This window comes from Pithys albifrons, chromosome 1, assembly GCF_047495875.1.
Source record: "Pithys albifrons albifrons isolate INPA30051 chromosome 1, PitAlb_v1, whole genome shotgun sequence".
NCBI lineage: Eukaryota > Metazoa > Chordata > Aves > Passeriformes > Thamnophilidae > Pithys > Pithys albifrons.
Genome location: NC_092458.1, coordinates 113,809,230 through 113,831,692, shown reverse-complemented (window position 1 = coordinate 113,831,692; position 22,463 = coordinate 113,809,230). Strand labels below are relative to the sequence as shown.

At 43.1% G+C, this 22,463-nt stretch overlaps 1 protein-coding gene across 1 annotated transcript; it reads left to right on the top strand.

Annotated features, from left to right (window-relative positions):
* The first annotated feature begins 637 nt into the window (after positions 1 to 637).
* Positions 638 to 21,326, top strand: ARL6 (ARF like GTPase 6). Its single transcript, XM_071564150.1, has 8 exons — positions 638 to 711; positions 3,799 to 3,948; positions 6,437 to 6,498; positions 8,087 to 8,155; positions 10,479 to 10,573; positions 14,289 to 14,418; positions 15,830 to 15,885; positions 20,484 to 21,326. The coding sequence occupies exons 2-8, from the start codon at positions 3,826 to 3,828 to the stop codon at positions 20,507 to 20,509; spliced, it is 561 nt and encodes a 186-aa protein (XP_071420251.1). The 5' UTR covers positions 638 to 711; positions 3,799 to 3,825; the 3' UTR covers positions 20,510 to 21,326.
* Positions 21,327 to 22,463: the final 1,137 nt, after the last annotated feature.

Genomic DNA, 22,463 nt, shown 5'->3' with positions numbered 1-22,463 from the left:
TTTGAAAGTCTGTGGGAACCTCTGACAAGATTTTTAGCAAAAAGGACTGTCCACTATCAGTTATTTCCTTATGCTCTCCCTCCTCTCTCCTGCTATTTTTCTGGCTAAAAAAACAGAGTCTTTTAGTCAGCATTTAGTAAGTGCATCTGCATAGGGAAGCATTCTTTTACAGAACTGAGGCCGATTTTGGCGGCAAAATATACACAGTGTATGGTAGAAAAGAGGCTGGGCTTTAGTTCGCATGTGCTCCCGTTCGGAGCTCATTTTAAACTGATTTAAGTGGGTTTACATTTGATTTTCTGTTTGAAACGGGAGGTGCAGTGAACACCTAGACCGGTGGGTCTTACTGGGCACGTCTTCCTGCGCTAAGGGCAATTCCCAAGGGGATTTATCCCGGGCGCTGTTGCTGCAGCTGTGCAAGGAGGAGGGGCAGCGGCTGGAAGAGGAGTCCATTCCACAGGCGCTGGAAACGAGGATGAAGCAAAACCTCCTCAGCCCCTTCCCCGCCCTCAGCGCCCTCAGAGCCCCTGAGGGGAGGGAGGGCGGGGCCAAAGCCCCGGCGCCGAGCCCTGCGATTGGTCGAAAAGGGCGGGACGATCGTGGAGGCGGGACGGGATTGGTGGGGCGGGGACGAGGGTACGGTTTCCTTGGCAACGGCGCAGGCGGCGGTGGCGGCGGCGCTCGGGCCCGTGCGCTGCTTGGTGGGCCCAGGTGGGTGCTGAGGGAGCGGGGCAGCCAAAACGGGGGGATCCACGTAAAAAACTGCGGGTTCTCTCTAAGCCTCGTCTCGGCAGCCCGGGGGGAGCCTGTCCCACCCGGGGAGAGGGGGCTGGCGGCCGCTGCGGGCTGCCGGGGCGGCTCGGGGCCTTGTGGGGAGCGCGGCGCTGCCCGAAGGAAGGAAGGAGGGAGGGAGAATGCTGAGGGAGGGAGGGAAGCGCGGCCCTGGCAGCTGCGATACTGGCCGCCCTCAGGTGTTGTCCCCAAATAGGCTGTCTCACCCGCTGTGGAAGAGGCCGATCCTCGCACGCAGGGTGAAGGTGTTTGGTTTATTTGCGGTTCTGCGCGGAAAGGGGCTCTGGGCAGCAAAACTGCTGCCTAAGCTTTTAATTACTCATGCATTTTAGCAATTGAAGGGGTTAATGTTCAGCGGCTGCACGTTACCAAGTTCTCTTATTATTTAGTATTCTATCTGCTGATTGTCACCGATTCTTTCTTTCCTTATGCTCAGTCCTTCTCTTCCTTTGAGTCTGGGTTTCTCAGGTCTGTGGTCTGTGAGTCAGGATCGGGATCTACCCCTGACAGGATTCCCTGTTCCCCCATCGAAGCTGATTTCAGCACAGTTGCCAACTTGTCTTTATTAGTTTCTTCTTTATCTTGGGGATTCTGCCAAAGGCCCTTGTAAATTCTGCATTTTCTGTATCCACTATTAGTGGTACATCCTTTTTTCTCAGGCTTTGTTACCTCCCCCTAGGTCTGAGATCAAGGAAATATGTCGAGCCTTAAACCTAAACAAGGCAATTCTAACAAGAAATTTGTTTTTCTAAGACCTGGACACCACTCGGAGCTTGCTATGGATTAAATCTCCTTCCTTGTTGTTTAGGCTGGAAAGTATATAAAGATCAAGCCCGAAAGAACATCCTTTCTTAATAAAATTTTTATGTATTCCACATTTTGCAGCCGAGGGCGTTCCCAGCCCTGCATGGCCACAGGAGTTGAACTTGATGATCCAGGTGGATCCCTTCCAACTCAGGATGGTCAGTGATTCCATGACAGAGGTTTATGGAGTTTGCTAACAAGCTCCGAGAACTATCTTAATTAATTTTGGAACATGTCTGACACATGTTATTGTAGGCTAATTTGTAGGCTGTCATCTGGCAAAAGAAAAGGAACCTGTGTCAGCTGTAACTGCTGTGACTCTTCAGAACTGAGAAAAAGAATGGGAAAAAAAGGGGCAAGAAGTCACGGGTACATTTTTTCCCTTTGTCTTCTTAAATAACTGTGCCAACTGTTAGGAAAATTTGCTAGAAAAACATGGCTATAATTAAAATGTTGCTAGGAACTCTTGTGTATTTAGGCTTTTGGATTTAAAAGTGAAGCCCTACAAGTATTTTTAAGTGCTTGTATTTTATTCTTTTCCATTTTAAGGGTGCCTGTAAAGTGGTTTTTTAGACCTTATCATTTAGAATATATAGATGAGGCTCTTGATTGGATAAGAAAGTAATGTGTTTTGGAGCAGGGTTTTGCCAGGTTAATTTAATAACAAACAGCCTTAATCTGCTTTCAGAGTTGTATATATGCGTTAGAAGACAAGTGGGACATAAAGGGAGTGAGACTGAGGGAATTGCTGTACTAATGTTGTGCTTGTTTAACCTGCTGACAGCGCTGTGTACCTGTAATGCAAAGCCACTCTAAAGCACCACCAGTCTTGAAGCAAAATGCACTAGATAAAGCTCTGAAAAGGATCTGTATTTAAAAAGGAAAAATCATACTGTAAACAAAGAGGATGGCTTAAGTGACTTCAGTAAATGCAAAGTTTTAAAAGAAATAAGTAGTTAATCATTGTTTTGTAATCAGCTAGTAAAGAAGGGAAACCAAAGACTTGTTACTGATTTTTTTTCCTTCCCCCCCGCTGTGATTTCTAGGGTAATTAACTCTCAACCTGAATTGTCCAGTGCTGCATGTTTTTTCTTTATTAAGAGAACAAACAGCCTTCAGCACTCCAGAAAATTTCTCTGACATTAATTAAATGCCTTATTACTCCAATATTTCAATTTTCTGATTGCTGAAATGATTTCTACTGGAATTCAGTCAGGGCAGACCAGGGTTATCCTCTTTGCAGAATGTGGTCAGCAGGTGTTGGGAAGGGAACACATGATGTAAGCTCCTTTAAATATGCCCTGCCAGGTAACTGCCCACAGTGCCTGGGCAGCAGCAGAGGTTTGTGGGTGCATGTTATGGTTTCTGCCTTGAGGTCTGTTGGATCTATTTTAATCTGCTGCTATTTGTAGTGAATGGGGAGCTTCCAATTTATATATGTCAATGCTGGCAAAACCTGTCAGGATTGAATTCATTTATTTTTTTACTTCAGGGTTCCGTAAATTATGTACCAGGTGCTGGAGGAGGGAAATACTGTTCCCTTCATAGAATCATAGAATGGATTGGGTTGGAAAAGACCTGCGAGATCATCAAGTCCAACCCTTGGTCCAACTCCACTCCCTTTACCAGATCATGGCACTCAGTGCCACGGCCAATCTCAGTTGAAAAACCTCCAGGGATGGGGAATCCACCCCCTCTCTGGGCAGCCCATTCCAATGCCTGAGCACTCTCTCTGCAAAGAATTTTGTTCTGATCTGCAACTTCAATTTCCCCTGACAGAGCTTGAGCCCATCGTGCCCCCTTGTCCTATTGCTGAGTGCCTGGGAGAAGAGACCAACCCCCACCTGGCTTCCTCACAGTAAAAAGTCCTGTTTTACTTTGTTGTCAGAGTTATGGACTGCTGACAATTTAAGATAAAGTGTCATGCTCCTCCTTTTGTTTCTGTTCAGGTGGTGAGTGGGCTGGGGCTGCCCAGGGGATCGAGGGCGTTGTGTGACATGGACAGGCTATAAACGGCCGCTCCGCTTTGGGATCGAGGCCTCTGGGCCATAATCAGCTTACCCTGCCTGTGCTTAGTGTGCCACGGTGTTTGTGTCGGGTCTGATTCTCGCGGGCCCTGCGAAGGTGTCAGGGCTGCTCGGGACATGCCCACCCCCCGAGCGCTTCCCAGCGCCATTCCCTGCGCCCGTTCTGTCCCTGCAGGTGATCCCCGGGCATCGCAGCCGCGGGATGGGCCTGTTTGACAAGCTGGCGGGATGGCTGGGGCTGAAGAAGAAGGAGGTTCACGTGCTGTGCCTTGGCTTGGACAACAGCGGCAAAACGACCATCATCAATAAGCTGAAACCCTCAAACGTGAGTAACTTCCTTATGTCAGTGCTGGGGTTTGACTGCAGAGCTCAGGTTTGGTTAAACCGGAGTGCTGCTAGACTGGGTGTGACCATGGAAAACATGGGAAGAGCTTTTGATTTGGTACATTTTAAGGGTTTCCAACTGACTAAAACTAAGGGTAAGTATCCACATGCATATTATGGAAACTTTTCCCAAAAACCCCACTGTTACTGTAGCGCTTTTTTTTTTAAGATCACACATTAAGGGAGGATTTATGATGGTTGCAATCAGGATCTGAAACAGTTTTCTTAAGTGGCTTAAACAGTTGCTACATGATTGCAGTTACAAGTGATGTCAAACATTTACAATTAATACAATTGTATAACGATATGTCTACCTTTCATAGAATCACAGAACTTTAGAATGGATTGGGTTGGAAAAGATCTCTGAGATCATCAAGTCCAACCCCAGTTCCTTTACCAGATCACGTTCATTTTAACCACTTACCTCTATGCATAGTAAGTGCATAATAAATAATAAGAAATACTGTGAAGATGCACATTTAAGGAGAACTTCGTTATTTTTAAAGCAGAATAATTTTCAAAATAAGTAGCATGAATTCTTGCAGTTCATTCAACTAGAGAAAAGTGTTTCAGGCCACTAGAAGTGCACAGCATTCTGAGCAAGAATGAAAGTAGGATGATCTTGTTTCTACATAAGTTTATGGAATAGAAATAGATGAATTTTGGTAGGCATGTTCAAAGCCAAAGGCTTGTGCATCTTGGTTATATATATCTGGAAAACTGTGATTTTTGTGTTTACACCAGGACACAGAATTTTTTTTTTAATTTTTTTTTACTTTTCCTAAAGATAAACACTGGACATTGTTTAGAAAATGTGACATGGTGAAGAATCTGCTACTCTTCCATTCCTGGCAATTACTCTTCCACTGAAAATTGAATAGGTTTAAAAACAAAGACTATAAACTACTTGCTATTGTTGCTGTTTGGGGGAAATGATACATTTTGTAATGGGCAAATTGTATTATTTATGCAATGTTTGAGATCTTTATTAAAGTGGGGTTTTATATCATACTTTAAGCAGTAAAGGACTTCTGACTGGAGTTGAACACAGACTTCAAGACTGATCACAGTAATAGGCATTAGAGAAGGTCCCAAGGGAATTATGCAAGTAGAATAAATATAATTTGTTTGCTTTACTGTAAATCACATAATGGGAATTTACTTCTAAATGTTTTCACTTAATGTGTTGCTTTAGGAGGGTGGCTTTGCATACAACTTGTGTAAGTCCCGTCTTTGCAAGACATGGCAAAATCTCTACCATGCAACAAACGTCATTAGATCACACTTGCTAAAATTGTTTATTTTTAGTAAGTTCATTGGACAGGTGATTCTGAGCTCTAGATCAACCCAGCCTTCTTAGGAAGAACTGCTGCTTTGCCCTAGGAGCAATATTTTATGTGTCTGGGAAATACAAGTGTTCCTCCATTTGTCTCTTCTCCATTTATTTCTTCTGGGCCTGGTAAATACATTTGAAACAAATGTTAAAGGAATAACCCCTCTTGTTCTCTGCACCAGTTTTCCCTTGGTGACAGGAGCTGTTGACTGAACTATTCCAGTGGTGGGGTTGCCATTTCCCTAATGGAGCTGCAGGGGGATCAGCCAGACTTCTCCAGCTGAATGTGAGGGGTCGGTTGCCTGCAGAGCGTGGTTTTAATAAGGGGCTCTGGAAGGCCTATAAAAGGATTGCATGTCACTTTCTCAGACAGCTCTGTGATCTCAGGGGTGTGACCTCTGGTCCTGCTCAGTATCAATGCTTCTTAAAGGAGCTGTTCTTTCCTCCCAGCTTGGCTGAGGCCCTTGGCCAGCTCAGCAATAAACCTGTTTATCAGACGTCTCTATTAATAACATTTTTGGTTTGGCCACTGCTCTGTAGCCATGTGGTTTGGACAGATCCTCGATCAGGCCGGTGTGTAACATCTGCTGTGTCATTCCCAAGGTCAGATGGACTCCTCAGCATAAAAACAGAAGCTCCCAGTCTGGCCAACATAAGATCTTGATAGGCATGTGCCCTCTTTTAGCTAAGAGGCTTGGGGTATTGTGCAGACTTGTTTTGGTTCACACTGTGATTTCCAAAGTTCACAAACTTTGACCTGAGTCATAACCTCCAAGCTGTTGTCTTCCACCTTAATTCACCTCCTCTTTATTTCATAGCCACACTAGACTAATCTCAGCCTTGAGACTAAAATGTCTTCAGTGCTGTTGTCCAGTAGTGCTCACTGTCTTTCCTAGAAAACACAAAATCTTGGGTTTGAATTATTTTATTTTTCTGGCAACTTTTTTATATATAAAGTATCTGGTTTTGTAGAGATTTTTTTTCTATTGCACAGTTTGGATAAAAATAGATCTGTGATGTATTCATGTTTCAAATATATTTCAGTATTTACATTTTCTAACGTGATTATAAAATTTGTACTTTCTTTCCTCTGAAGGCTCAAACTCAGGACATCGTTCCAACAATAGGATTCAGTATAGAGAAATTCAAGACTTCAAGGTAGTACTTTCTTTCATTTTTCTCAATTTATCAGTAGTGATTATTGTACAAAATTGGAGTTAATTAGCTCTTTCAGTGGGCTGTAATGGATTAGAATGTGTGGTGCTACGATGGCATTACATGCACGACTCCAAGATCTAGGACTGAGTCTGTTAGGAAATATTTGTCCCTTGTGCTGTTGTGTGTAAAAATATTTTTAAAAAGAAGTTTTTTAGTTTTTTGCAGTGGTGTGTATAAGCATCTGATTCCTGTCTGTAAAGAATTTCTGCCCAAGGCTCTGTTACAGCCCTGGGGAGACACAGTAGCTTAGGTGGCAGTCTGTATTCCCCTCTCAGTCTGGGAACCTGTTAGGCACTCTCCTTGGAAGTACCTGAACAGATTGCAGTGTAATCTCATTAAATGAAAAATTAAATGATGGCTGCAGCACTAGCCATGTAAAGATGGCAGAAGCAAAGGCCAGGAAACAGAGCAAGAGGTAATTAGTTGAATGGAGACTAAGATTTAGATGAGGAATATCGTGACACAAGATATTCCAAAGAAATGTCAAGATATTTCTTTTGTGGTTAATCTCCAAACCAAGCAGCATGCCTCCCTGGGTGAGAGACCTGCAGGAAAATTGTTTATTGTTTATTACTGAGCCCAGGTGTGGGCCCCATAGGTTTGAGATTTCTGTAGAAGCCTCAACAACTGTGTTCTGTGTCAGTAAAACACATCAGAAAGGCTGTCTGAGAATGTAAATTGATTTAAATTGCTTTCCTTTACCCTGATCCTGTGGTAGGAGAGATGGTGACCTGTAAACATGCTGTGTAAAATGATATTTTATTAAAAAAAACCTAAAACAAACCTAAAAAACCCCCCAACAAACGCACAGCTCTAGAATCAGATGATGTCTGGACAGAGAGCAGTCCAGGGAGCTACTTTTTCTAAACCTCCTCATTTTGCTGTGGCCTCCACTCAGGGAGCTACCTGGGACTACCCAAAACAGGAAAGCCTAATACTGAAGTTGTCACCTCTGTAGACATTTCAGGAGGGGAGCAGATGTTTTTGTAGTGTTTGAGTGAAATCTCAAAGTTGTGAAGACAACTCTGTGTCTTGGTCACCTGAGCTCACCTGTTATTACCAAAATGTGTTGAGGTTTTGTTTCAGTGAGGGTGGAATTTTTTTTTCAATTCTTCTGCATACATTTGTGCCTTTCCAGGGACACAATTTAAGACAGGCTGAGGATTTTATGTCATCATTCATATGAATTTCATTTATTCATTATAAACAAGATTTGATTTTAGCCTGATAGAAACAGAGATTGAATGGGAGCTTATTTTCTACTTGATGTAACTTTAAATAATTGGTTTAGTTCTTTTATCCAGACAATAAACTCGTTTTCCATTGTGAAATATTTCTATAATAAGACTGCAAAACTGAATAGGATCATTTGAGGGCCGATGGTGTAATCAGGGTTCCTTTGGGGATTTTTCTCAGTTGATTGGAATTCTAGTTGATCTGGCTTTTTTCTGTCAGAGTAGCAAAGAAAGTAGTTTGGGTCTGGGTTAGATTTTTGTTTCTGTGCCTCATGCCCTTCTTTTCTTTGCAGTTTGTCTTTCACAGTGTTTGATATGTCAGGTCAAGGGAAATACAGAGACCTGTGGGAACATTACTACAAGTAAGCCTATCATTTATCTTAAAGCATTGCTCTTGTGTACCTTATTTAAACAGAAGTATGATCATGTCTAGTGGTTAGAAATGATACCTGGTGTTTGACAGAAGGTCATTCTGGATAAATACAACTTTTCTTTCCGTTCGTATAACAGTTTTTTTCTGCTGTTACTCAGTGTGCTTTTGGGGATGTCTCATGGCTTCAAGACTGGGGGACTATACTAGAGATGGAATTTAAATGTTCCAACCTGACAACCAATCCTGTGAGAAAGCTCAGGAAGAGTTAGGGTTCCAATTTTACAGTTTTCCTGTAGGTGAGAGACTTAAAACCTGAAATACATTGGCTAATGGCTGAGATTTTTAGAGGTGAGGAAATTAACCTCAGAGAACAAGGCACATGGAACCAAGAGCCTGAACAAACATTCTTACATGTTATTTATTATTTACTCTGCTTTGTAACAGTGTGGTGTGGCCTGATTGGTAGTAGATTTTATTTTCTGATTTTCTAGTTTCTAGTGAAACTTGATCTTTACTTATGTTGTCTCATTGCTATTACCTGATCCTGATCTAAAAAAGGTGAACAGTAGTGAACCACACAGAAGCAGCTTGGAAAAATGGAATGGAGAAATTCTGAAGATTATAATATTGATTAAATATTAATATTTAACATGACAGAGCTTAAAGGATTTTTTATTTTTTAATTAATTAACTATTCCTCTCCATTCTGTGCAAAATATGTCAGCAATTTGAAAACGTGGCTGGGAGATCTTCATTGTTCAAGAGTGTGGGAAGTATGAGATGTATTTCTCCCAAATCTTTTGCATTTCAGTAACTGATGCCCTCAGCTGCCCTCAAAGTGCTTCATACACAAATAACTTTTTGGATTGCTGTTATTTCATGCAGTAACTTATCCCTTGTGTGGCATAAATGGCTTTTTCATCCTAACAGCAAGGGAGTTGTTTAAATTGTGCTGGCAGTGAAATGTGCACTTGTATCCACCTCTGTTTCTGATCCACTGCAGTAGGCACCTATTTGAGATTAACTTCTAAGAATAATAAGAAAATAATAATGTTTTCATTTTTATTAATAAAATAATTATGTGCTGTTCAGTTCATAAAGTTAAGATCTAATTTTCTAAGAAGTGCAAAGAGGAAATCAAATCTCATCAAGTATCAAAGTAGTTGCCTTGGAGTACCTGAAGTTTTCACTCTTCTACCTGGCTTGAAATTATGTTTTAGGACATCCTCTAAATATAGTTATGTTGTTTCCTTATTACTTTAACTTGTTGGTGAAGTTATTTTTTGGTAGTAAATTCATGTTACTTCTCTTGATTCCTCTAGAAAAATACTGTATGCTCATGCAAATTACTTGGGCATTTTCAGCTAATATATGAAAGCTTTATTTACTCTTAAGGTTCCTCTGTAAACCAGAAAAGAAGAGGCTTTTTCATGCAGTCTTAGGCTGGTAAAGTTATTTCTGCTTTTCAGTAGGTCTAGTGCTGTTTCTTACCAAAATATGAAGGTAGATGGTGCTGGAGGGTAAAGAATGTACCATAATGGTCTCTCAGAGATGTGAATAGCACATTAAAATGTAAAGTAAATATATTTTTGTGGGTGTTTATAACTGAACTGGTGAATTATGGATTGGTGAGACTTTATTTGGTTTTCAAAGTAAGTTGCAATAAGTGGAACATCAAGTCATAAAATCTCAGTAACATCCTGAAACAGTGAGTTGAATGGTTGTATATTCATTGTGACTGTGGTCAAACTGCCACCAAAATGTTTTAATGATCTGAAGTAGCTGGAAGTTTTTACCTGTTACTCAAAACTGTTCATGCAGAGTTCAGTAAAAGTTAAAGTGACCTGCATGTGTCTAGTTGTTAAACACCTGTGGACACAGGTTTTTCTAAAAAGGTAATTATTTTTATCTAAATTAACTTTAGTGTAGGAAATAAAGAATTCCATAAAAATCTGTCTTTGTCTGTTTTCTCTGTCTGCCTGACCATGCTGTCAAAATAGCAGTTGGTTCCATTTTCAGAGCTCATTCAGCCTCAGTAGTAAAATCAAGCTTTTCTGAAAGGTCTTTGTAGACTGAACCTTGTATGAGTCACACAGGTAACAGCCTCAGGTCCCAAAAAAATATGCATATTGCCAGAAGATTGAATTTCAGAAATAAGACTCAATTCAAATGTTGATGGTGAATGACAGTGACAAAAATTACAGGAAAAACCAGGTTTGTTTGGGGTTTTTTTGATGTTTCTTCTGAAGCCTTTACTTATTCACAGTTTGAGAACCTATAATTTGCCTCTTTGCTCTTTTTATGTCATGCAGAGAAGGCCAAGCCATTATTTTTGTCATTGATAGCAGTGACAGATTAAGAATGGTTGTGGCCAAGGAAGAACTTGACACCCTTCTGAACCATCCAGGTGAGGAGGCTTTTTTCCCCTTCTGTGTTCATATTTGCTATGTTGTCTTAAGAAAAGCCCTTCCCTGACACATTCTGCATTCTGAGTGCTTTGCAAATGTTTTAGCCATTCATGAATAAGTCTTCAACAGCTTTGTGGGGTTTTTTACCAATTCACATTTACAAACTGATCATGCTTCAGTTGGTCTCTCATTAATCACTGTTGGGCAAAAGCTGCATTGTTGTGAGGAACAATATGACCTGTTGGAAGCTGGAGAGCCCTCATGTGATGACCAAGAGATACTAAAAAGTCTCTCCCTGTCTGGTTTTTCCATGAAAACAGCTAATTCCTTTAATGTGGTGCTTAACTTCTTTTTTCATCTTCATTATATTTTTTATACTTTAGCCAGAAACAGGGAGGGATAATTACATCAGTCAGTTTAGATTGCCTATAAAAGGGTACATGGGATGGAAGAGGGTATGAGATGATACATGATCAGGGGCTTGGTTTTAAGAGCTTGGTTTGGTTTTTTACATGAGACTATGTCTTAATTAAGTTTGTGCACCTTTCCATTTAGCCAACATACCTCTGGTGTTTCTGTAATCAACATGCACTTTTTACTTTCAGCACTTTAGGTAGTTGCTTTGCCTAACCACATTATAAAACTACATGTAGGAATTTTAAAAGTAAAATAATAATAAAATTCCTTATTTATTTATTAAACTGGTGGAGCCTTGTGGGGTTACCACGTGAAGGTAAGAGAAGCTGACTTGAATTTCTAATTGAGAAAAGTGGTCTGTGATAGGGACAGTTGTGTTGCCTGGGCTTTGTTTTCCACGGAGGCTGCAGACAATGCACGAGTACATTCAAAGGTGCTGGAGCTGATTGGGCCTCCTTAATTTCACATTTAAGGGTATGGGCTAATTCAGATACAGACACCAACAACAAGTGTTGCAACAGTCAGAGGGGAGGATGAGATGAACCAACACCAGGGGTGTCCCAAAGCAGGAATTACCCCTGGCAGTGAAGGGGATGGATTCTCCTGGTGAAATGGAACTGTGTGGGGCCAAGGGGGAGAGGTGAAGGCTCCCGTGGGGAGTTACTGGTTTGTTAGAGGAGTGAAGCTATTCAAGCTGAGTAGGAACCACCTTAGGTGGGGCTTTTCATTAGTGCTGACGTAGCAGGTCAGTCCTGCTCAGTTGTTTATGCATTTGTGTCTTTTCCTTACAAAAAGCCAGCACTGAGGCTTTCTGGAATGTTCCCTCGAAGCAGGAAAGGGCAGTTGTGTATTTGTGCCTTGACTCAAATACAGCAAGAGTGTTGCTGGTTTGTCAGACTGACATATCACCTCTAAGAGAACCAAAACTTAAAAAGTTCCACAGACAGAATCCCAGACTGTTCTGAGCTGGAAGGGACCCACAAGGATCATTGAGTCCAACTCTTCAGTCAATGGCCCACACAGGGGATTGAACCCATGAGCTTGGCATTATTACAGCCAAGTTTTAACCAACTGAGCCAATCTCAGGGGTTCATCTACTAGTAATGTTTAATAGAAGTAGCTGTTAGCTGAATCAATATATAACTGGTTTATTTATTATATCAGTATTTTTATTTGTATTACTGCTCTGCCTTTCTTTCTGCATACCTACTCTTTCCCCATGGATGCTTCTGTCTTTATGATCATCCTGGAGTGGTTTAAATGTATGTGTTTCCTGAAGTTTTAAATGGAATTGAGTCAATTCCTGTCTCTGCAAATCTTGGTAGTCCCTCAGTAAAACAGTTCCTGCCTTTTTGCCAGACTCTGCCTGAGGTTGTCAGGTGAAAGGAATGTGAACTGGGAAGCATTAATGGGGTTAGAAGTTGTACTAGATGGGACTGTCCTCTGAGTCTCTGAATTATTTTTACTTGTACAGATGGACAATGCACTCTACAAATAACTCCTTGTTTAATCATCACTAACATATTATTTTTTCACTCAAACTTCAGTTCTTCAGCACTTTGAAAGGTGGTCGTCTGTAGATGGCTTGTTTTAGATACTGACTCTTGGGTCACTTGACCTCCAGCACATGCTTCTAAAATAAACTGCAATTCTTGTAAATTTGAAATTCTTTGTATAAAATTACACATCACACATCTAGTGTCTGGTATATTTTTTTAATGTGTTAACTCCTTGCAACTACAACACTTTCCATTAGTAACTGTTAAAAAAGTGTGGGAGGGAAATTCTGCACATTAGGAAATAATGTAAATTTCTGTGACCACCACTTTGTTTAGCAAATACCTTTCAGTGTACTTTTATGAGTGTGTGGGTAGGTTGTGCCTCTATTTATTTGCTTTTAAAAAACACTGAAAATTCCTTGTTTAACTTGTTCCTTTGCATATGTGATGCCAGCTAATTTCTGTGGTTTCAATTTACCCATAACCTGCAACCTGTTGTGGGTACCAGGGTTCATTTAATTATACTGTAAATTAATCCAAGAGTTTCAGTTGGGAGACTAAAAAGCTGTTCAACTATGGAATCAAAACAGAGATTTAATGATACTCTGTGCTCGTATTGTGAAGCCTTTGATTTCTGTCAGAGATACCAGAGGAAAAGAGAGCTCTGGGCAGGGTAAATAGTTTGTGAAAATGGTCAGCATTTTGATCAGCACTTACAATATTAATGAGTATGGGCAGTGTTATCTCCACTGATTCTCTGGAAAGGTTTAGTTGGGAATTTGAAAAGAACATAATTAAGAAGCTTCAAACCATTTTAGCCCTGCAGTTTGTTGGGCTTTTGGGGTTTTTTTTGTCATCCCCATCAGCAGGTGCAGCTGGCTTGTGTTTGAAGTTTTAAAATAAATCCTTGTTTCCTATGTGAAATACTTTTTTTTTACTATTTTAGAAAAGATCCTATGTAGCAATTTTCATCAGTATGGGGGTGGTGATGATGGAGGTTTAAGTTCTTTTCCTATCATTAATTGATAGACTCAAATCTAGATTTTTTTCCCTAAACTTGTAAATCATCCTTTGTATAAATAATATGAAAAATTCTTGGATTTAGTGCTGGTGCTGGTAATTTTTTGGCAGTTTTACATCTGTAAGTTTGAAGACAGTATATTTTGTTTCCTTTCAATGACTCCAGCCTTTTGGGGTGATCATTGAGGTTTAAGCTTGTGTGAGTATCCCAGAAAATTCCAGTGTGTGTGGTTTGGTCTGGAGTTCTCACTGCTAGCTGAGAAGAGCTTCTAAAGAAGTCCTTCAAGGGAAAGCAGGATAAAGGATGTTCAGACATTTGGATTTTTTCCCAATTTTATAAATCCTCTGAAGTCACAGATGCTCTCCAGGATACTAAAGGATAACTCAGACTACCCAACTATTGTTGTGACGATACAAATGCACACAAATCATTTTTCTGCCATTTTACACACCCAGTGCTCCCCAAGCAGAGATGTGCAGTATTTGTAGGCAGTTGTTTCACCTCCTGCTCCTCAGCTTCCCCAGCAAGTCACACCTACAGCTTTCGGTGTGGGTATCAGGTAGGGGCAGAGGGGGTGGAAGATTCCAAAGCCTGCCAGGAAGTTTGTGAGCATTCTTGAAGCATGTACCAGAGGCCTGTGACCCCACAGTGTGCATCTGGGTGGGAGGCAGCCCTCAGAGATGGCAGTTACAGGTGAGCAAAACACTTTCCTTTTGCTTGTAGAGATCACTGAGTGTTGCACAATGTCATGACAGTTGTGCCTCTGCTCATGCCTAGATATTAAGCACCGTCGGCTGCCTATTCTCTTCTTTGCTAACAAGATGGACCTCAGGGATGCAGTGTCATCTGTGAAAGTGTCTCAGTTGTTGTCACTAGAAAACATCAAAGACAAGCCCTGGCATATCTGGTAAATTCCTCTTTCATTGGTATAACTTTGTGCATTCATATTTTAGCTCTGTCACACCACTCATTACTATATAACAGAAATCAAGCAGGTAAAAGACTTCACTGCCACATATGGAAACAGGATTAATACTAAAACACCATAAACCTTGTTTTAAACACACAGTGCATTCATAAAGACTGTGCCTTAAAAGTTTTCACAGCACAACTGGTACCCAAATAACGAAATGGAGGACTTGCAGTGAAATCAGAAATCAGTGTTCTTGTCAGAAGAATAGCTGCCATTATTTTTTTTTCTGGGAAATTGAGTAGAATTGTTATCAGAGTGCTGCTAGTTTGTCTTGCAGGTTTCAGAATATCAACAATAAAACATTTGGAGTTTTCTGCCACTCTGCAGGCGCTTTAGTAAACTACTGTTGAAAAGCCATTTAGTAAACTGCTCTCATCTGAATTCAAAGAGACAATATACTCCTTGTACTCTGTAACATTGAAGGGGATATTGAGTTGTAGGAGCTGGTGTCCTTTCTGAAGGATGTAAGCTTTCATATGAATAGAAGGACTTTGTGCTAGTATTCACAGGGAAAAAACTCCTTTTAACATTAAGTGTTCTACACAAGTTAGTTTTTTGTCATATTACAGTCCTCAGGTATTATAAACAAAAGTGACATCATCAGGTAAATGCTGCTGAAAACTAAAATTCTCATTTTAGTGCCTTTACTATTAAATTTGATTACCCAGACATTGTTTTGGGGCCACTGCTCTTTGTCTCAGAAATCACACTGATGAATTCCCAGGCTTCTTGGAAGATCATTTTACAGCAACCCACAGTAACAGTCCAGATTCACTGCTGTGCCAGTTTCCATAAGCTGAAGGGCTTATAAGCTGTGCCCCAGTGGTTCAAAGGTAGATCTACACTGTTCTCAGTGTAGCTGAGTAGTTCTCTATATTAGCAGACCCTCCAAGGGTTGCTGTTACAGAGCAGTGTGTACACACTCCACTCCCTCCCTCCTGTACTCCAGCATTCTCACTGGGCACAAACCGCGTGGGAGGAACAGTTGGCCTTGATCATCTTAAAGGTCTTTTCCAACCTCTATATGATTCTGTGATTCAGCACTGCTGCTGTAGGTAGTAAACATGGTTTGTAGCAACACCTGGGGAAGGAGTTGTCTAAGTGGAGATGTTCTAGGAATGATTCCTCCACCTTGAAACTGGAGTTGAAACAGATCACATCACGAAAAGGTGTTTCCATGTGGGGCAGGTACTCTCTATCATTTGAGAAGCAGTCCTGCTCCATGTGCAGAAAAGTAAACAGTACTTGATGCTACTTTGCAATTGTCTAAGTTAAAAGTATAGAGATGACTCGACTAAAACTGGTATTCTTATAATGTTTTTGTAAATTCATTTGTTTCTTTCAGTGCCAGTGATGCTCTTAAAGGAGAAGGATTACAAGAAGGTGTGGATTGGCTCCAAGGTATATCATAAGTCATTCTCTTGCTCTGTTTTCCTTCTGTTAAACTTTTTCATTTTGTAAGGTTTTTTCTTTATTATTTCCTTTGTTTTCTTTCTGTCCATTTCTGCTGTCAGATCAAATTACACAGTGAGTACTAAAGCTCTATCTCATATTTGCCTTTCATTTACCTCCTTAATGTACACCAAAGATCATGTCTGCTTCCCTGACAAAAGTGTGTTATTATGAAATATTAATGGCAAACAGTGCAATACTTTAATTTAAACAATACCAGCTCCCACACTTCAATTTATTATTGTGGTAGTTGAGCTTGTTCTTTAATTTATTCTTACTGTCCTGTCCCATTTTTACATAACTTAATGTTATGTATCAGGAAGGGGTGAATAAGCAGACTAGAAAAATAAGCCAAGTACGCAAACAAATACACCAGTTTTGCTTATTAAGCTTCAGTTCTTTAATGTAGAGCCACAGCAAGAACAGCTGACACTGTGACCATCATAACCTATGCAGACACTCATAACTACGTGGGAAATATGAGATCCAGCTTAGATGATGTGTTTCATACAGCTGTTTTAATACAAACTTGTTGTGGATGATGTACATCCTCCTGTTGTGTGTCGGTGAGGCTCTGGTGTGTTTTGCCCTCTCGTGTGCTGCTAAATGGGTAGATTAGCCAAGCGTGGCTTGTTTCGGTAGCCTCGTCCTGATTGTAGCGCTGAATTGGCGCTGTTTGTGCCGCTAGTGCGGGTGTGCCGTGCTGTGCTGCGAGTGAGTGCGGGTGTGCCGTGCCGTGCCGTGAGTGTGGGTGAGCCGTGCTGTGTGAGTGCGGGTGTGCTGTGCCTTGCCATGCTGTGAGTGCGGTGTGCCGTGCCGTGCCGTGAGTGTGGGTGAGCCGTGTTGTGTGAGTGCGGGTGTGCTGTGCCTTGCCATGCTGTGAGTGCAGTGTGCCGTGCCGTGAGTGCGGGCTGTGCCGTGCTGTGTGAGTGCGGGTGTGCTGTGCCGTGCTGCGAGTGAGTGCGGGTGTGCCGTGCCGTGCCGTGCCGTGAGTGTGGATGAGCCGTGCTGTGTGAGTGCGGGTGTGCTGTGCCGTGATGCGAGTGAGTGCGGATGTGCCGTGCTGTGTGAGTGCGGGTGTGCTGTGCCTTGCCATGCTGTGAGTGCGGTGTGCCGTGCCGTGAGTGCGGGTGTGCCGTGCTGTGTGAGTGCGGGTGTGCCGTGCCGTGCCGTGCCATGCGATGAGTGCGGGTGTGCCGTGCCATGCCATGCTGTGAGTGCGGGTGTGCCATGCTGTGAGTGCGGTGTGCCGTGCCGTGCCGTGAGTGCGGGTGTGCCGTGCTGTGTGAGTGCGGGTGTGCCGTGCCGTGCCATGCGATGAGTGCGGGTGTGCCGTGCCATGCCATGCTGTGAGTGCGGGTGTGCCATGCTGTGAGTGCGGTGTGCCGTGCCGTGCCGTGAGTGCGGGTGTGCCGTGCTGTGTGAGTGCGGGTGTGCCGTGCCGTGCCATGCGATGAGTGCGGGTGTGCCGTGCCATGCCATGCTGTGAGTGCGGGTGTGCCATGCTGTGAGTGCGGGTGTGCCGTGCCGCGCTGTGCCATGCCGTGAGTGCGGGCGTGCCGTGCCGTGCCGTGCCGTGCCGTGCTGTGTGAGTGCAGGTGTGCCGTGCTGTGTGAGTGCGGGTGTGCCGTGCCGTGCCATGCCGTGAGTGCAGGTGTGCCGTGCTGTGTGAGTGCGGGTGTGCTGTGCCTTGCCATGCTGTGAGTGCGGTGTGCCGTGCCGTGCCGTGAGTGCGGGTGTGCCGTGCTGTGTGAGTGCGGGTGTGCTGTGCCGTGATGCGAGTGAGTGCGGATGTGCCGTGCTGTGTGAGTGCGGGTGTGCTGTGCCTTGCCATGCTGTGAGTGCGGTGTGCCGTGCCGTGAGTGCGGGTGTGCCGTGCTGTGTGAGTGCGGGTGTGCCGTGCCGTGCCGTGCCATGCGATGAGTGCGGGTGTGCCGTGCCATGCCATGCTGTGAGTGCGGGTGTGCCATGCTGTGAGTGCGGTGTGCCGTGCCGTGCCGTGAGTGCGGGTGTGCCGTGCTGTGTGAGTGCGGGTGTGCCGTGCCGTGCCATGCGATGAGTGCGGGTGTGCCGTGCCATGCCATGCTGTGAGTGCGGGTGTGCCATGCTGTGAGTGCGGGTGTGCCGTGCCGCGCTGTGCCATGCCGTGAGTGCGGGCGTGCCGTGCCGTGCCGTGCTGTGTGAGTGCAGGTGTGCCGTGCTGTGTGAGTGCGGGTGTGCCGTGCCGTGCCATGCCGTGAGTGCAGGTGTGCCGTGCTGTGTGAGTGCGGGTGTGCCGTGCCGTGCCATGCCATGCCATCAGTGCGGGTGTGCCGTGCTGTGTGAGTGCGGATGTGCCATATTGTGACTGCGGGTGTGCCGTGCCGTGCCATGCTGTGAGTGCGGGTGTGCCGTGCTGTGTGAGTGCAGCTGTGCCATGCCGTGAGTGCGGCTGTGCCGTGCTGTGCCATGCCGTGAGTGCGGGTGTGCCGTGCCGTGCCATGCCATGCCGTAAGTGCGGGTGTGCCGTGCCGTGCCACGCCGTGAGTGCGGGTGTGCCATGCCGTGAGTGCGGGTGTGCCGTGCCGTGCCATGCCGTGAGTGCGGGTGTGCCATGCCGTAAGTGCGGGTGTGCCGTGCCGTGCCATGCCGTGAGTGCGGGTGTGCCATGCCACGCCGTGAGTGCGGGTGTGCTGTGCCGTGCCATGTTGTGAGTGCGGGGGAGCTGTGCTGTGCTGTGCCATGCCATAAGTGCGGCTGTGCCGTGCAGTGCCATGCCGTGAGTGCGGGTGTGCTGTGCCGTGCTCTGTGAGTGCGGCTGTGCCGTGCCGTGCCATGTGTGCTGTGCCGCGGCGGCCACGCGGTGTCAGCGCCGCTCCAGGGACGGAGCCACCGCGCTCCTCCACGTGCAGCCCCCGTGGGTTCCTTTGCCTTCACTGCTCTAGTGACGCCGGCCTGTCCTTTCTGCTCGGGAGCCTTCCCGCGAAATAGAAAGGGATGGTTTGTTTTACTGCGTTATTAGAGAATACAGAAACATTTGGTCGTGTTTTCAGAGGGACACTCGCCAAAAATGGTCTTTACAAAGATATTTACTGCCCTATAGAAGATCAGTGATGTCTCCTCCCCCAGCTGAAAGAATTCTGTGGTGGAGAACCAGGATCTGAATTCTGAGGTTCCTTCACTGCTTTACCAAATTATCATAGAGACAGATTCCAAATCGTGTACTCTTTCCTCATTTCAGTGATAGTTCTGATTTAGTAATATTTTCCTGTGATTTTCAGAGTCTCTGCTTATCTTGGAGGAACATTTTAAGTTTCTATCCAGATTTGGAGTTGATGGGATTGTACATAGCTTCAAGCTACTTAAATGGATCTCAAGGGCTCGTCTAAATATTTCCTGACAAGATATTTAAGTTGTGTATGTAGATTTTTAAGCATAGCAAGCAGATGCTTCTGCTGTCACTCCTATAGCTCTTTATAGCTAAACTTCTTCATTTCCTGAGCTGAAATTCTTCATGGATTTATCTAAATTTCTTTTAACTCACTAGTTCACTGTCCCCAAAAGATTAACAGGGGTTGGGTTTAAACAGTATTGGTACCTAAGCCCATGCAGTTTGCAAGTTACACTTTTAATGGATGAAGGCTCTGATATTTCAAGAACCAATTTTTACTCTGATTCCCCTCATTGCTGGAGCACAGATGGAAAAATTGGAACAACTTTTTAGTTACAGTAGTCCCTAAATCACAGCCTGTGGATTCCATAAAATCAGTGGAGGAAAGGACACCTGGTGAGTGAATGCACAGTTCCCTTGTCAGCAGCTGAGCTTTCCTTAGTTACTCCTTGCACACCCATTCCAGGGAGCTCAGATTTGGGGTAACAGGGACAGGAAGTCTGGCCTTTCTTTTCCTGGTGGAGGCTGAGTTTGCCATTTCCCTGTTTTGTGTTGTGTTTTTGTTGTTCCTATTGCAACAACACGTCATCAGTAGGGTACAACTAACCTGTTTCACAGCAGCCTAGACTGGGTCACATTCCCTGTTAGTGGGGGAATTGTGCTGATTTCCACATTTGGTAATGGGGATATGGCACATTTGTGCTAATTAAGGAGATACTGGAAGGCAATTAAGGAGTGGCAGTCAGGCAGCATTATGGAGAAGTATGACTGCTGAGAGCTAACAACTTTTCATGTGAGTCATTCAAAACCAAACCTTAAATATTTTGCTGCTTATGTTCAGTGATGTGGAAGCTGACATGTGTACACAGAATTGAAATGCCTGCTTCATAAAATAAATTTCCAGGCCTTATTCTCATCAAAGTAACCTTATAAGCCCAAAGAAGATTAAAAACTGAATTAGGTGAAAGTGTCTTCCTGTTTAAGTAGCAACATTTGGGGAAAACAACTTGGCTGTGCAAGAATTTCAGGAGTGGATGAGAGATGAAGTTGAAAACAACTCTGCATTGTTCCTCATTCTTGTAACTACATCAAAATATCTATTGGTTGTGTTTGCAAAAAAACCAAAATACAGCAAAAATTCATCTTGTGTTGACTGCCTGTTTCTTTTTATTACCAGATCAGATGCAAGCAATGAAGACATGAGAGATAAATAACAGTTGTATGGCACTCTTTTACACCCTTTGTCAGGACGTGTACAAGCTCCCTGAAAAGGAAGAATGATTTAAAGAAAATCAACAGCTCAGCTGAAAGATCCTGTATTGGCTTGTTTCAATTTAGAACCTCTTCCAGGAAAGCTGAATGTAGACAATGTAGCACCTCAGGTATGCACAGTGATGAATTAATTGAAGCTTGTGATGACTGGAGAGCATATTTTTTAAAAAGATTTGTGTTAACAATAAACATCTGCATTCATTTGAGTTTTGGGGGATAATTAGCCATCAGGAAATGCCCCTCTGTTTTTTTGGGGGGACACCTTTTGAGCAAATGTTTATTTTCCTGAGAAAGAATAATCAACACTTTCTGAAGTTCAGCTTTTCATGAGATACCTACTGATTTATGTGCCCATTTTTAGGTATTTCTGCAAACTTTTTTAATTTAAAGCTTTACATTAGGGTTTTAGTAGCCATCTGTAATAGGCTTGTAGAGAAATATTTTGATTAAAGATACAAGGATTCAAATAATTAGTGTTTTTGTTACAGATGTTTGCAGATGTTTTTAAGGAATGGCTTTTAATGAAATGTTACAAATTGTTTTTGTGATATGTCATGGTTATATTTGCATTTCCATCAATAAAACTCCAAATATACAACATGCCATGGTTGGGTTTTTTTAACTAAATATGTTTATTATTGATGGTCTTTTAAGAGATTTTGGTTTTTCTGTTAGTTTCATCTGGAATTTGTTTGTCCATTTTCCAGTGGATGTAGCACTGTGTACTTTAATAAAATGGTATCTCTGCTGCCAGGCTTTTTTCATTAATTGCAGATATTTTTTACACTTCCTAATAAACTGAGGAGCATATAATTCACAGAATCACAGCAGGCGTGAGGCTGGAAGGGGCCACAGTGGGTGCTCTGGTCCAACCTCCCTCCTCAGGCAGGATCATCCCGGAGCACATGGCACAGGATTTGTGTCCATGAGGATCCTGAATAGCTCCAGGGAGGGAAACTCCACACCGTCTCCAGTCTCTGTTCAGTCACTGCACAGTAAAAAAGTTCTTCCTCATGTTCAGGTGGACCTTCCTGGGCATCAGTTTCCTAAAAGTTGTATTTTGCAAACAGTTAAGGGACAGTTCACTGGTTTAGCAGATCATTTAATATGAAATGTGTCATACACTTCTGTTGCATACCAAAAAGGTTTTGCTTTAGAGAACAGTAAATTTTCTGACTTTAAATACATACCATAGGTAGGAAATTAAGGCAGTAAGAACTTTATTTTTGCTGAGCCACCTCTTCAGTCCCTCCTCCCTGGTTCAAGAAGCAAGCAGGAGGGATCCTGAGGGCTGTGGGCCACTGAGTGCTGCCCTGATTCCTGGGGGAGGTGTAACTCTTGCAAAAGTTTCCCCCTACACCGTTAACATAAAACACAAGAGTTCTCTCAGGATGCCTTTTAGGGCTCACTGAATAGAGGAGTAATTGGAGCAAAGGGCCCTGTCTGAAATGTACTGTCACTTATTCAATAGTTAAAATTAACTCCCCTGCTTTGCTGGAGAGAACTGTCTCAACATAAAAATAACCTTTCTTACAGAATGCCATAGTTCTGGCAGTTGAGTTTATCATGAAAGTATCTTTTATGTCTCTTTTTGGGACATCTTTGGCCTTTTGTTAACTCTGAATCTAAACATCTGTACAAAAATCAAATGCAAAGGGCAAAAGATAATATGTAATCCTGAAAGATAATATGTAATCCTGAAAGACAATATGTAATCCTGAGGAGTTTTCCTCTGAATTGCATGCAGGTGATTTTCTGGTTTACTTTGCATTGGATAATACAATAATGAAAATAATAATGACATCACTGAATGGTTTGGGTTGGAAGGGACCTTAAAGATCATCCAGTTCCAACCCCTGCCATGGGCAGGGACACTTCCACTATC

Bases quoted from the DNA above. Each gene is read 5' to 3' on its own strand.
- ARL6 (XM_071564150.1), top strand. From the start codon at position 3,826: ATGGGCCTGTTTGACAAGCTGGCGGGATGGCTGGGGCTGAAGAAGAAG. The intron at 3,949-6,436 runs GTGAGTAACTTC...TTTCCTCTGAAG, and splicing joins ATAAGCTGAAACCCTCAAAC to GCTCAAACTCAGGACATCGT. The intron at 15,886-20,483 runs GTATATCATAAG...TTTTATTACCAG, and splicing joins AGGTGTGGATTGGCTCCAAG to ATCAGATGCAAGCAATGAAG.